The 12,620-nt window shown below is 46.4% G+C and overlaps 1 protein-coding gene across 3 annotated transcripts in view; it reads left to right on the top strand.

The window, feature by feature from the left end:
- Positions 1-12,620, top strand: part of LOC135378537 (neprilysin-4-like) — a 160,529-nt gene that overhangs the window by 131,699 nt on the left and 16,210 nt on the right. For all 3 annotated transcript variants that reach the window (XM_064611593.1, XM_064611591.1, XM_064611592.1), the window contains 2 exons: positions 9,134-9,201; positions 11,588-11,718. In XM_064611593.1, coding sequence (XP_064467663.1) covers positions 9,134-9,201; positions 11,588-11,718 — 199 coding nt within the window. The remainder of the gene's footprint in view (positions 1-9,133; positions 9,202-11,587; positions 11,719-12,620) is intronic.

The following is a 12,620-nucleotide window of genomic DNA, read 5'->3' as shown; positions in this document are numbered from 1 at the left end:
TTATCTGATAGCAGAAATGGGTGTCTTTGTCACAGTTTCTTAGCGTGTGCGTCGTTATTTTATTTATTTTTTTCCCTTATAGCTATGCGAGCAAAAGTGCGTGTAATATTTCGCTGCTCTTTTCTTATTTTCTCTACTTTTTATGTAGAAGAAAGCCTCCTGCGTAAAAGCTGAATAGTGTTCTACCAGTGGAAGTGGGGTTGTTTGTTTGATTTTGTTGGGTGTTCGATATCTTAACGAAGTAAGCAGAGCTTAATTTTGCAGGTTTTTGAGCAGAAATGCTGGTATCTGAGCACGGAGTACAAATTTCTATATTTCTCTGCTCCCTAAGAAAATTTGTACGTCGTTTTCCAAGCAGACCGCGTTTAGTTTACGCAAAATAGAAAAATGAAGTTGTGTATGCTCTATGATGATCCGCCGCAGGCTTAGGCCTTTTCCCCGATGAGCAGTGTTTTGTATGCGATGTCGCATGTCTGGACTTGTTCAGTGTTGCAATTTTTACCCTTCGTTAATATCTTGTTGTTGTCGTCGTCTTGTGTTAGACGTTGAGCTTCGTAGTGATGTGCGGTAACGCTACGATTATTCCTGAGCGCTCCGTGTGTTTAATGCGTTGTCCTCTGTGCGTGCATGCGTGTGCTTTTTTTTCTCCTGATTTGTGACGTCATCGTGGCATGTCTGGACTTGTTTATCAGTGTTGCAGTTCTTCCCGCTGCTAGTATCTTGTTGCTGTCATGTTGTGCTAGGCGCGTGGCGATGTGTGGTGACCTGAGGTCTTCAGCCTTTTCCCTGCTCACCTAAGGAAATTTGTGTATCCCTGTCCTGTGCTTTCTTTACGCAAGGGCAATGCGTCTGTGTATGTGGCACTATCAGATACCAGACATGAGTGTCTTTTTCTTGGTTTATTGGCATATGCTTCAGGTTTTTTAAGTCAAGCAAATGTGCGTGTAATATTTCGCTGCTCTTTTCTTATTTTCTCTACTTTTTATGTAGAAGAAAGCCTCCTGCGTAATAGCTGAATAGTGTTCTACCAGTGGAAGTGGGGTTGTTTGTTTGATTTTGTTCGATATCTTGACGAAGTAAGCAGTGTTTAATTTTGCAGGTTTTTGAGCAGAAATGCTGGTATCTGAGCATGGAGTAGAAATATTTCTCTGCTCCTTAAGAAAATTTGTACGTCGTTTTCCAAGCAGACCGCGTTTAGTTTACGCAAAATAGAAAAAATGAAGTTGTGTACGCTCTATGATGATCCGCCGCAGGCTTAGGCCTTTTCCCCGATGAGCAGTGTTTTGTATGCGATGTCGCATGTCTGGACTTGTTCGGTAGTGTTGCAATTTTTACCCTTCGCTAATATCTTGTTGATGTCGTCTTGTGTTAGACGTTTAGCTTCGTAGCGATGTGCGGTGACGCTACGATTATTCCGGAGCGCTCCGTGTGTTTAATGCGTTGTCCTCTGTGCGTGCGTGCGTGTGCTTTTTTTTCTTTTTTTTTCTTCCTGATTTGTGACGCCATCGTGGCATGTCTGTACTTGTTTAGCAGTGTTGCAGTTCTTCCCGCTGCTAGTATCTTGTTGGTGTCATGTTGTGCTAGCCGCGTGGCGATGTGTCGTGACCTGTGGTCTTAAGCCTTTTCCCTGCTCACCTAAGGAAATTTGTGTATCCGTGTCCTGTGCTTTCTTTACGCAAGGGCAATGCGTCTGTGTATGTGGCACTATCAGATACCAGACATGAGTGCCTTTTTCTTGGTTTATTGGCATATGCTTCAGGTCGAGCACAAGCGCGCGCAATTTTTCGCTGCTCTCTTCTTCAAATCACCAATTTTACGCAGAAGAAAGTCGCATGGTGCAGCTGAGAAGAGGGTTTCTCTGATTGTTTGTTTGATTTTGTTGGGTGTTCGATATGTTGAGGAAGTCAGCTGTTAAAGGTATCCGTGAAGAAATGCTTGCATCTGAGCGCAGGATAGGAATTCCTGAAGCACGGCACCCTCAGTGTAAATTAATTATTTTGGATATGAGTCTGCTTCCCTGCATGACAAGGCTGAAATGGGAAGAGAGAAAAAATTGGAGCGCTTCATTAGTAGCGATCCAAGTAATAGGGCAATTATAGTTTCCATAGAAAGTTGGGCTCCTAAAATTATAGTTTAGTTGTAGTTTTTCGAAACTGCAATGCAATAATCATTAATATAGTATAGGAATGCTATCGTGTTCCCGTAAAGGCGTTCTGTCTTGTGCTTTCGCGCCTTTTTGCTCGCAATGCGCGAATGGAACTTTGCCCACCCGGCTTCCGCGCCTTTTTTGCTCGCAGGTGTAGCCTCAGACAACGAATGTATGAGCATAGAAAGGGTCATGTATTACATAAGCCTGGAGGTGATGTTGAGTGGTCTCACTTATTATTTTAAAAGAGCAGTGGCAGTTTACTGTAATTCTAATGACCATGATGAGCCTTTGGGTGAAAATCGTTGAAAATCGTTGAAAAATGGGTGAAAATCGTTAATATGCGAGGTGCTTTTTTGTTGAATTTTAATGAGAGAATCAATGTCATTAAGAGTAGGACAAAGGAAATAATCTTGCGATTCAATAAATAATAGGAGTCTTTGCCGGTGTCTTCTTCTTCAGACAGGATGTGATGACGTCACGCAGTCTGTAGCAATGCATTGACCGTTACTGGAAAAAAGTGTGGCAATAGAAAAATAGTGTGTATTGTCCTGGGCAGATTTATGATGAGCACTGTTTTTGAATAAGAAGAAATAGTTTGATGCTGGTTTCCTTCTTTGTTTCTTTTCGCTTTTTCCCCCCTTGTCTGACAAACATGTGCTGACATGCCTGGGCTTGTTCTGACATGCTTTCCTTCTGCATGTAGTTTTTTTCCTTTTGTACAAGGCATATTCTTGACGATAGTGCTGCCTTGAATGGGAGTAGAGCAATTCTTAATAATTTTGCGATTCATTTAGTTCAGAGAGTAACCGCGAGGGGGACAGGTGTGTGACTTTATGTCTTGCTGAACCATTTTTTTTTTCCTGTTCAGTAAGACTTTGGGAATGAAATGCTACAATCTCCTCTTGTCTATGGTGTTTTTCTGCAATAGTTCCCTATGCAATCATTATCGTAGAATAAAGGAAATAATCTAGGGATAGTGATTCAATAAATAACAGGTGCCCTGTCTAGAGCGTATGCGTCCTTGAGCCACGCACCTGCATGATGACCGCATACCGAGAGACTATTGTTTCAGGTTGACCTTGTCTAGAGGAGCATTAGTGGAAAAAAACTGTGTAGCCCTGAGACAATAGGATGACGTCACGACCAATGAGAACGGCCTGCAGGGGGCGCAAGGTTTCACTTCTCTCTTGGACACTGATGGGTCTCGACACGCAAATTCTGCTCCTGGCGTTGGCCGTCAGTGGAAGAGCGTAGCTTCGGTGGGGTTCTGTCTGCCTCTGATGGGGTGCGGATGTGTGGTTCGTCACTGGTGAATGGTGTTCGACGATGCAGGTGGATTTTGTGACGAGCGGATTTACAATGAGGGAATGCTGTGAACGGGAAAAATGATGGTGAGTGTCTTTTTCACTCTGTTCAAGTGTTTGTTTGTTTTCCTCTGTTGCCCAGCACTCGTACAATTTGTGCTGACGTGTTCTGACATGCCCCGATTTGCATGCTTTCCTGTGTTGACGTTTTTTATTTTTTTATTTTTTGACAAGGAACATTGTTGTCTTGACGATAGTGCTGCCCTGAGTTCTGCGCTCCTGTTTACCCGTACTCTTTGTTGATTTGTTGAGTACCTAGTCCTCTTATTTGCCGTTGACGGAGTTACGTGTTAGGATATTTTGTTCTTTTGCAAGTCTCATTTAGTAAGACTTTGGAATTCCTACGATCAGCTTTCATGCATGGTGCTCTTCTGCAATAGTTTCCTATTCAATCGTTATAGAAGAATAAAGGAAATAATCATGGGATAGTGATTCAATAAATAATATGTCCCCTGTCTAGAGCGTACGCGTCCTTGAGCCACGCAGGTGCATGATGACGTCATACTGTGGCTTCATTGTAGATTGACCAAAGGAGCATTAGTGGAAAAAAACAGGGTAGCCCTGAGACAATAGGATGACGTCACGACCAATGAGAACGGCCAGCATGGGGCGCAGGAATGCTCTTCTCTCTTAGCCTCACGACCAATGAGAATGGCCAGCAGGGGGCGCAGGAATGCTCTTCACTCTTAGCCTCTCGGAGGTGGTCGCCCCAGAGGGCGCTAGGAGCGCGTATGCGTAGCGGCCGCGGAGCGGCGCCTCAGTCAGTTTCTCTCCGGCTGTCGCGGAAAGCAGACGTGCGCTCCCTGCGCTCGCTCAGTTTCTGGCGGGCTGTCACGGAGAGCAGTCGCATCGGTCTGCGCTCCTGCTGTGGTGAGGTGATTTGTTGTGTAACTAATGCTTTTGCCAACTTTGTTCCCGCTTTGTTTGCGATTTTCGTGCCAGTGCACGTCGGGTGCTGGTTGCTGTTGTCCGGGCATCCCCGCCATTTTCTATCTTCTTCTGCCTTGGGAACTGTTGTAGCGCTGGCGTGATTCTTAATAATTTTGTTGTGAGATTAGTTGAGAAAGTAACCTGCTCGGGGGTGCAGCTGCGGGGCTTTATACAGGACAAAAAAGCATTACGAGTCAGTTTCTGCCTGCCTCTCGGATGGAGCAGTCGCATGGTTCTGCGCTCCTGTTCTGGTGGGCTCATTTGTTGTGTAACTAATTCTTTTTGTTGTTAGCTATTGATGGTTTGCATACTCTTGCTTTCCCATCCTCTGTATTACGAGTGTTTTTCTCCTTGCTTGCCCAGAGCTGTCCTAACCTGCCCAGACATGTCATGATGACGTCACAGCTGACGTCACAGGATGTCCGGAACTGGTGGTCATAGCTGCGATGCTTTGCAACCTGCCTCCGTGCTCCGTCGCCCAGCGACAGTCAGCGGCCGTTCCGGACCGCTTTCTTCAAGATGGCGTCGTTGATCTTCAACGATACTCCTTCTCTCCACTCTATCTCTATCTATTTTTTTTATTTTTATCAGCTCAACTAGCCCACAACTCACACAGTGGTCTGGACACGTCCTAGATGGTCCCCAATTAGTGTAATGACTCCCTGAATTATCCTGATTAATGTGGGGGGTCCCAATTAGCTCTAATTGCTCATTAATGGCGTCCAGGCCACTGTGTGAGTTGTGGGCCAGTTGAGCTGATCATATACTACTGTCGCGGACGCCACTTTATGTCACACACAGCGGTGGAACTCCGGACCTTCGAGCTACCCGAGAAAAAGTACTTAATTCCTCGAGCGTCGTACCCTACTCTCACTGAGTCCCAACTGTGTGCGCAAAAGAAAGGTTGAGGTTTTGGACGGTCGACTGGTGCACTGTGCACTTCTGGGGAAGCGGGAGCGGAATGAACCGGAGGCCAAACACAGGTGTAACCTTCATAACACAACAATTTACTTAATCAAAACAATTGTCAGATACTATAGAGGTATTCTATTAAACAACACTATTTGAGTAGGAGTGAAATCGGAACAATAGGTAGAAGGGCAGTTAGACAATGGTCACTGAAGTTTTAAACATATGGAGTTATGGGTTGAGGGTATACATTAGATCTGTCCGATGAGGATTGAAATAGCTTAGCTGTGTCGGCGGTGGAGTCCAGAGTCCGAAGTAATAAGTCTCGGGCGGAGCCAGCTGATGAGGTGATGATCGGTGTCGGGGATCAGCGTTGACCACACACACAACACTTGGCACACTCTATCCTTGGTGACTGTCCCCAAGTCCGACACTTCGTCGACCCGGTCTCGACACACCACCGTTCGCTTGCACTGCTGCTTTTCAACTCCCCCGTTGTCTCGGAAGTTTTCCCGCGTTTTTGCATTCTGAGAAGCATTGTCATAAAAAAATATACATATACGGGCCGCTCGCTAAGAAAGGGAGCATACCCAAAAATCAATTAACGTGAGCGCCATAAACGACACTCTGCGGTTACAGCTGCGTTCCCGTTTGCTCCCTGTCCGACTCTCGGCAGAGGCCAGACCCATAAACGGGCACTGTTAACAAAAGAAAATGCAAATGCTTGAACTGTACGTATCCGTGGACCCCTCTTTTTACTGTGAAGAACACATGAGCTTTGTGACACTCGTATTCGCTTCGGTTTTAAAATACTTATTCGCACATGCGTACATGCTACGGCTGCTTGAATCGAAAAGTTCGCTGGGATTCTCCGACGACCAATACCCACGTCCTCAGCAGCAAACGTAGACACTGCTCTGCATGAGCTTGCCAACGAAACCTGTATACTGTGGTACTAGCCCCCCAAACTCAGTGACGACCCAATGGGTGAACGTGAAATTTTTTGCGTCTCGTCAATAGCATACAGTGTGAGCAACTGCCAAATCAGGCAGATCCCGCTCTCCGTGAGGGCGCATCCTCTAATATAACCAGCAGCGCCGAACATAGGCACTGTTGCACCATCCTGCCGAAGATGCCTACCCATGGATAATGACACAGAGGTGGAAAGCGACAGCTACTCGGCGTCTTCTGATGTAAATAATACTACTACTGAACACACCAGAACACGCGAATACCGTGACACAGGAGATAAAGGATAGGAAGAGTTCTACAAATAACCTAACAACTGCCGAGAAACGTCATCGCGGTGCGACGACGTCCCGCGAAGGCTCTGTTCCGACAAAGAAGAGTGTCCAGCTGGAGAGCGACTTACAAATCTAACTGAGACGATATGTCTTCGGAGAACAGAATAGTCATCATACCGTAATAATTTACAATCGACTACTTGCATGAAACCCGGGAGGCAGCGCGAAAGCGCTCGGTGCACTGTGGGAATTACGTTTTTCGGAGCTATGGTGTTCGCGCGCGTCTTTGCTGGCCACTGCATGTTATTCTCTGTGCGACTGCCTAGCTATCTGATGTTTTTGTTCAACTTGATTGTCCTGAAGTGAACTGGAACCCTGCTCAAAGTTCCCACAACTGCATTCGAGTTCTACTTTGAAACATCAACTGGAGAAAAAGACACCGGACAGTGTAAGCTCGCGTATGTCGCGGTAATATGGTTTCACGCCTGCCTCTACGAAACAACATCGTCCTCAGTAAATAACGTGTCGGCTTTATTCAAACAGATGACGTTGTGGGTATATGAGTGGGACAAGGTTCGGCGGCTGTGAAACACCTGTTTTTTGCTATGTCACCTTCCCAACGAAAAGAAGAACCTGCTTTATGTAGACACACCTTTATAACCTTAGATAACCGCTAGATTAGATCCCATCCTAGTCGCCAATGTAACAGGATGACCGAATATCCTTCACTCGGACTGTAGATCTCTGTAGGTTCCGAGCGCAGCTCCAGTTCCGAATAATCACCTGTTCGTGGCGCGCGGTCCATCAACCCACATTTGCACCGACCACTAGAGCCAGTACACTGCACGCGCCCCAGGGGGCAGCCACCATTCTCCGGCACCCCCCCCCCCATCCAGCTCATTTACTACTACTAGATCTTGTTACCTGTATTTTTGACATCGAAATGTACCAAGCTATAAATACTCTCTTGCTGCACCATTAAAACCCATCTCTTGAAAATTCAGTTCGGTGTGTTGTGTGTGTCCGTTTTTAAGCCCCGCACTCTCAAGGTTTTTACCGCTTTTAATGATTAAACAAACATTGGTTCATTAAAGTTTCCTTGTTCGTAGTGTACCGCTCGTCCCGTCTGCTCCCTCCCTATCCCGTGTATTTTACCTTTCACTATGTTTGACCATTTCCAATTTGCCCGATTCCTTACGATTGTGCACCATAATGACGTTGCGTGTGCCCCAAAGTGCAGAGTACATGCAGCCCTATTGGATATTGTCTCACGCTGCTTTATGTAATGAAGATGCCAAAGTGCCATAAATGAATCTCCATTTGAAAGACTAATCGAAGTAGACGCTACATTTGACAAGTGGTGCAAAGTCAAGAAAAATATGTCTCCTCATCAGAGCATTGGGTGAAGTCGATATGCATAGATCGGCGCTCCAGCGCGCTTTGGTCGAATGCAAAAATATACATGGACTTTTTTAGAGGCAGAAGCTCTCTTGTAGTCCAGCACGATGGCAGTGCGGCTAGATGTTTTGCTCTCCTAGTCTGTTGCAGGACATGAAACGCACACAAGGCTAAGATGGAATAATATGTTTCACTGACAGCTCGTCCGGTGGTTTCCGAGTGTTTCGCGCCCGTAGAATTCTAACTCAGGTAGAAGGCTCTCACTTGAAGAAACAGTTGGCGAACGGATCACCTGGGTTGTCGCACTGTGTTGAAGCCTGAACCTTGAGCAGTGGAGCTGACCGCGAAGTCCCTTGGTCCAGGACACAGTAATACGACCGCGATCCCCAGGACCTGAATGCGGTGAAGGATGCCGTGCGATGCGAAATGCGATGTTACGCCTTCGCTGTTGTTCCTGCTAGGAAGTGCTTCCACCAGATGCCGTCGCCTACCGGTTCCTCGTCTTCCTTCGGTGCTGATGTCACGTGACACCTCAGCCATCACTGGCCCTTCTATGGAGTTTCACGGAAGGGGACCAGCTCCCGTGGCCCAGTGGTTAGCGTGCTAGCCATGTCACGTCGAGACTGGGAGGTACCGGGGTTCGAATCCCGGTGCCGGCTGTGCTGTCTGGGGTTTTTCCTGGGTTTTCCTCAGACGCTTTCAGACATATGTCGGCACAGTCCCCCTAGAAGTCGGCCCAGGACGCACATTTCCCCAGGGCGTCAGTCGTGACGTTGCCCACATATGTGAGGCCGACAACGGCAAGCCCTTTCACCATCACCACCACCACCACCGGGATCCTGTTGTACCCGATTCAAATTAGTGCGCGATCACATGGATATTGTTCGACGTTACCTGGGAGGTAGTCGTGTTCCCGAAGGGTCTTCGTGAAACGTTGATTTGTAGTGACCTCCTCTCTGGGTCGTGTCACTGCCAACCGGATAGCTGGGGTGAAACATTGCATGCATATGGACGATTCCGTCTTGTGCTCTATGTGCTAGGAGAGGAGGATACTTTTTACTCTGCTATGCCGTTGACTTTATTCGTAACAAAGCAAGCTTCGGAGGTTGCGTTTTTTGTAAACAGTGTTCACTCTGCAGGTCACTGAACATGGGAGGAATAGGAGTAATTATTGGCCATGAAGTCACCCACGCTTTTGATGACAAGGGTATGTACGTTACACAAACGCTTCCTTCTGCTGTAGCTTCCCTTCACTACCAAGTGTCGTATTTTCATTGTGAAGTGTCGCTTTCTTGGCTGGTATACAAAAGCGTACCACCCTAGGTGTAGCGAATGTAACTTCATGGTGACACTACTTAGCTCTCAGGGAAAACCAGAAGACTTTTGCTTCACAAGACTGCATCATGTGACTCCCGTGTCGATTTTAATGGTTTAAAGAGGCCGAGAAGAATGAACACTTAGCTCATGGAATTGTGACAAGTCCGAGAGAGGGCCGTGACGTTACTAATTTTCAACAACGTTCACGCGTCTACTGAGGCAGGCAGGGCTGCGGTGGTGTTGCTTCAAATACACAAATTGGGCAAGTTTCTCAAAGCTCAACATGACGAGAACGGCGTTAGACGAATGCTCCGCCACAAACTGAAACGCACAGACAGCTTCCCGTCTCAGAGGAAAGGAAAACCAAAAACGCCCTCTACTGTCTAGGCAATTATTTCCATGCGCTGCAATTGCCTCGAAATGCAAATTTATTATTATGTATTGCCAGAGCCGTCGCGAGGCCAGTTTGCGCCCAGGGCAAGGTAAACAATGAAGCGTCCCTCCCCCACTCTCTCACTGCCCCCAGACGCTCCGTAAGCAAAGAAAAGAAAATGCTTATTTGCACTGCCGATATCGTAAATTCAAATTATCCTTATTCCCGCTTTATACTGTCTACCTGCCAGTGCCTGCCGTTCGGCGCCCTCTCCAGCAGGGGCGCCTGACCCTCTCGCCTCCCCCCCCCCCCCATCGCTACGGCTCTGTGTAATGCCACTGACACGCTGGTCGGAACACGCTGACACGCTGGTCGGTATCTAATTTATTTATTTCATTTATCGTGTAAAGCTGCTTAGCAGACAGCCCTTTAAACACTGTGTAGGGTAGGGGCAACTACGTACTTTACACTACACAGCCAGGAAAGCTACAGGCCTCGGTGGCTCAGTAGGTAGCGTGTTCGCCTTCTGATCCCGAGATCGCTGGTTCGAACCCGGCCGAGGACGCCAGCAGCTTGTTGGCAGGGTACAAGTTGCTTAGACGCGCCGTCTTCCGCGAGGGACGTTAAATACGGGGTACCGTGTGGTGAGATTTCATCGAACCTTAAGGTGTGCAAAAGGAATCTACAGACCGACCGCTGGGGCGTCGCTCATAATGACACTTGTCTCGCGACGTAAACCTCCAATTATAAAATAAATAAATAAATAAGAAGCTACATCCTTATCCACGCTTTAACACGTTTCTCGTTTAGCCCCACACAGAGCCTTCCAGAAGAAATCGTAGTTGTAAATATATGACGCCTTTCATTCAATATAGGGTTTGTGGCTGTAAGTCGTGGCCACATTTTATCTCACACTCCACTGAAGAAATTAGGCCTCATGTTCCTGTCCAATCTCTCTGGGAGAGAATACAGATTTGAAGCATAATACCTGCCTCTCAGTTTCTTCAAATTGTCCGGAGCATCCCTTACTACCCTACAGTAGCTATGGAAGAACAACATTAAACAATGTTGAGTTTCAGAAATTACTGGACATACTGAGCTCCACTCAATTTACTACATACTGCGACAAATGATAATTCGTTGCTTTACTGCGAGAAAACTACGGTCATGAGCGACGCCCGAGTGGTCTGTCAGTGAATTAATTTTGCCTACCTGAGGTGTGTGTGTGGGGGGGGGGGAGGATATATTTATTAGACCAAAGGAAGAAAACGGGGGAAAGGTCAGCCGAACGGGACGTCGGCTTGCTATTCCGCAAAGAAAAAAAATAATGCAAGAAAAATAAAATAAATGAAAAATAAAACAAAATAATTAGGAAATAAAGGATAGACAAACAAACGGCACCTACCTTAGGGCACTGTGACTAACGTTGCTATTAGTTTGATACAATTTATTTGCAAAATCATTAAAGTGACAACCAGGGAATGGGCGAGCGGGTTAGGGCGTCCCGCTCGTTGGTGGTAGCTATGGTCGTGCTGAAGACCGGGAAGTGGCGGGTTGGAACCTTACCACCAACTGTGCGTCTGAGCTGCTCCCTGGGTTTTCCGTAGACTTTCGAGACGAATGTCGGCACAGTTCCCCTGAAGTCGGCCCAGCACACATACTAACCCCCCCACCCCCGGTCACCCACTCCTTCTTGCTGTCCTCTCTCCATCTGTCCTCATCTATACGCCGCTCATAGCCACAATTGCTTTGCAGCACTAACACTTTTTGCTGCTTTTATGTCTACATGTTCTCCGAAAAGAAAAACAAAAGTGCATCCGAAAAACAAATGGCAAAAATATGTTTTGAAGTTGTCACTCAACTTACAATCTGTATAACAATCTTCCGATATTATGTGCGACAGGCAGTCAATTCAACTCTAAAGGAGAGTTACTGAATTGGTGGACCAATGACACCAGAACGGCATATAAAGATCTCAAACAGTGCTTGATAGAGCAATACGGAAGTATAAAAGAGAGTCAGACATGTCTTCCGGTAAGTGTACTTGCCTATATAGGAGCATCCGATGTAACTTAGTGACCCTTCATCGTTTGCTAATTATTGTCACTATTTAGCATCGTTCATCACCTCATCATCAGGACGCATCTCATCCTGCCCATTGTGCCTTGGGATAGTGGGCCACACCTTATGTGGCGAATTTCCTCATTCATTATCATTAATTCATTAATTAATTTGTTGTTGTTGTAATTACTGTCATCGTCATCTCATCCTCTCCACGACTACAACTGAAACAACTCCCTGACCCAGCTTTGACAGCAGAGAAATGTCCTACTTCAATGACGTCTGTGCGTGTACGGATATGCGTGTGTGGAGTCTTCTTGACATTAAATCGCGTTTGAAATATTATATTCCAGCTAATTCGCTCTGAAAATGACTTATCGTCGTCAGTTGTATTGATTGAAGCGATAACTTAATGTGTGGGATGTAGCAAGATGTGATGACGGAGGCTAGCAACGCAAGAGGGGATAAAATTTGCGTGCTCAGTTCATACCGGTACACCACCTCGGAGAACCGCACTCTACACGACAACCTTCCGAGTTTTTTTTCTAGAAGACCCCACGATGCACGGAATAAATATATTTACGGCCGAATCCATCGATCCACTTTCAGAAGTTCGCAGTTCGACATCTTCTGGTCGCACGACATTTTATAAACACACATTGACAACAGAAAGTTTGTTGGCGTTCTTGCTTGTGCTTCTATTTCTGGAAGGTTATGCATTTAGCTAATATACACTATACAGTGTGCTTTTTTTAAATTAAAACACAGTGGGAGCAGTGCTGATGACATCTCGGCAAGCGTGTTATGCGGCCAGGCGTGCATCCTGTAGGACAGTAGGTACACCGTTTCCGAAAGAATAATGCTGCACTCGTGCA

The sequence above is a fragment of the Ornithodoros turicata genome, chromosome 1 (assembly GCF_037126465.1).
Source record: "Ornithodoros turicata isolate Travis chromosome 1, ASM3712646v1, whole genome shotgun sequence".
NCBI lineage: Eukaryota > Metazoa > Arthropoda > Arachnida > Ixodida > Argasidae > Ornithodoros > Ornithodoros turicata.
This window is presented reverse-complemented; position numbering and strand designations above follow the sequence as displayed.